General features: G+C 38.7%; 1 protein-coding gene across 1 annotated transcript in view; it reads right to left on the bottom strand.

Annotated features, from left to right (window-relative positions):
- Positions 1–589: 589 nt before the first annotated feature.
- LOC143285699 (uncharacterized) overlaps positions 590–2,018 on the bottom strand; it is an 8,548-nt gene continuing 7,119 nt past the window's right edge. The window contains exon 3 of the mRNA XM_076593100.1: positions 590–1,404. Coding sequence (XP_076449215.1) covers positions 1,287–1,404 — 118 coding nt within the window. The 3' untranslated portion in view covers positions 590–1,286. The remainder of the gene's footprint in view (positions 1,405–2,018) is intronic.

Below are 2,018 nucleotides of genomic sequence, written 5' to 3'. Positions count from 1 at the left end.
ATAAAAGTCGACTTACTTGGGATAAACGAGGCGACGTATCGAGCCACAAGCTCTTCTTCAGGCAAATGAAATGAGTGAGTGACAGACAGAAAGACACAGACAGAGAGGGAGAGAGAGAGTAAAGTTCAGGAAAGGAAAGTGATGAGAAGTCACAGGAAAGGACACACACACACAAAAAAAGCAGGGTGAGTAGAACTGTCAGTGTGAATGTATGAGGGAAAGAAAGGGTTCTGAAAGGGAAGGGTGAGGGAAGATGGGCAGGGGGGTGACAGCTGGCAGGAGTGGGGGGGAAGGGGGTGGAAGAGACTGTTAGTGTTAGGGACATATGAACAAGAAAGTAAAATAATAAGAAAAAAAATCAATTAAAAAAATTTATATATATATATATATATATATATATATATATATATATATATACTCAGTGCGCTAAAGTTTGAAGGGAATAGTGACAAATCTTGGGAAGCGTCAATAAATAGTCAGAATAATCATGGTAATGTTTGTTTAGATGTTCTAGCATGGGTACTGCACTTTCGGACACAGTACATAAGAGTAATATTTCTCAAAACATGCTATACTGCGCTATAGTTTGAAATGAACACTGACAAATTTTACAGAAACGTTAATAAATAATAAGAATGATCACGATAATGTTTGTAGAGATGTGCACAGCCTCGCGTTTCAGATATAGATATATTCATTCGAATATACTATATACTACACTATAGTTTGAAGGGAATACTGACAAATTTTTACAGAAACATCAATAAATAATAAGTATAATCATGATCATGTTTGTCGACATGTTCTGGGATTGGATACTGAAGTCTCTGGACACAGTGCGTAAAAATGGTATCTATTTAAACAGAGCGCACTGCACTATGGTTTGAAGAGAAGACTAACAAAAATTAGGGAAACGTCAATGAATAATAATAATAATAATAATCAATCATGATATTTTGTAGAGATGTTCCAGGTACGTAAAAATGGTATCTATTTGAACAGAACGCACTGGGCTGTGGTTTGAAGAGAAGACTAACAAAAATTAGGGAAACGTCAATGAATAATAATAATAATAATCAATCATGATATTTTGTAGAGATGTTCCAGGTACGTAAAAATGGTATCTATTTGAACAGAACGCACTGGGCTGTGGTTTGAAGAGAAGACTAAGAAAAATTAGGGAAACATCAATGAATAATAATGATGATAATAATAATAATAATCAATCATGATATTTTGTAGAGATGTTCCAGGCCCTGGATACCGTACGTGACAGCGGCACAGGTTCAGACATAGTACTGCAGTTTGTTGAAGGGGTTGAAGGGTGTGGTGAGAGTGACCGTCCTTGACAGCGGGCCTTTGTGAGCGTTCTCCAGCTGGCTGTACTCGTTTTCAGGCAGAGGTCTGTAGTAGGGGACACACACACACACACACACACACATGCACACGCGCGCACACACACGCACAGGAAGACACACACATATTCACACACACACATGAACGCACGCACAGGAAGACACACACACATAAACGCACTCACGGACAGACACACACACATGCATTCACACACACACACAGATCTTATCATCACCATAAAGCATTCGTAATTGTGATAAAACATTAGGATTCAATGAATCGTAGGCCACACATATGCACACACATGCATCAGTATACACATCAGTTATGTGTGCACACACACACGTCTTATCTTATCATTACCATAAAGCATTCTTACTTCTGATAAAACAGAAGAGCTTTATGATCCGTTTAACTCCCTCAGTACGGCCAGTCCTCTCTTCTCCTCTACACAGACCCCTCGGATGTCCAGTGGGTGTCTCAATGACCCAACCTTTAGCTTCCGTCGTCAGAATTGTGGTATCTTTGTCAACATTCACGTCTTCAGTATAAGAACCTTCCGCTTACAATATTTTGATGATAGTAATTGGGGTGAAACGCTGTTAACGTTGTCTCTTTCGCCATTCGTATGGAAGGACTTTAAAATACAGTATATATATATA

The sequence above is a fragment of the Babylonia areolata genome, chromosome 9 (assembly GCF_041734735.1).
Source record: "Babylonia areolata isolate BAREFJ2019XMU chromosome 9, ASM4173473v1, whole genome shotgun sequence".
Classification (NCBI taxonomy): domain Eukaryota; kingdom Metazoa; phylum Mollusca; class Gastropoda; order Neogastropoda; family Buccinidae; genus Babylonia; species Babylonia areolata.
The sequence above is the reverse complement of the archived record's forward strand: the minus strand, read 5'-3'. Positions and strand labels throughout refer to the sequence as shown.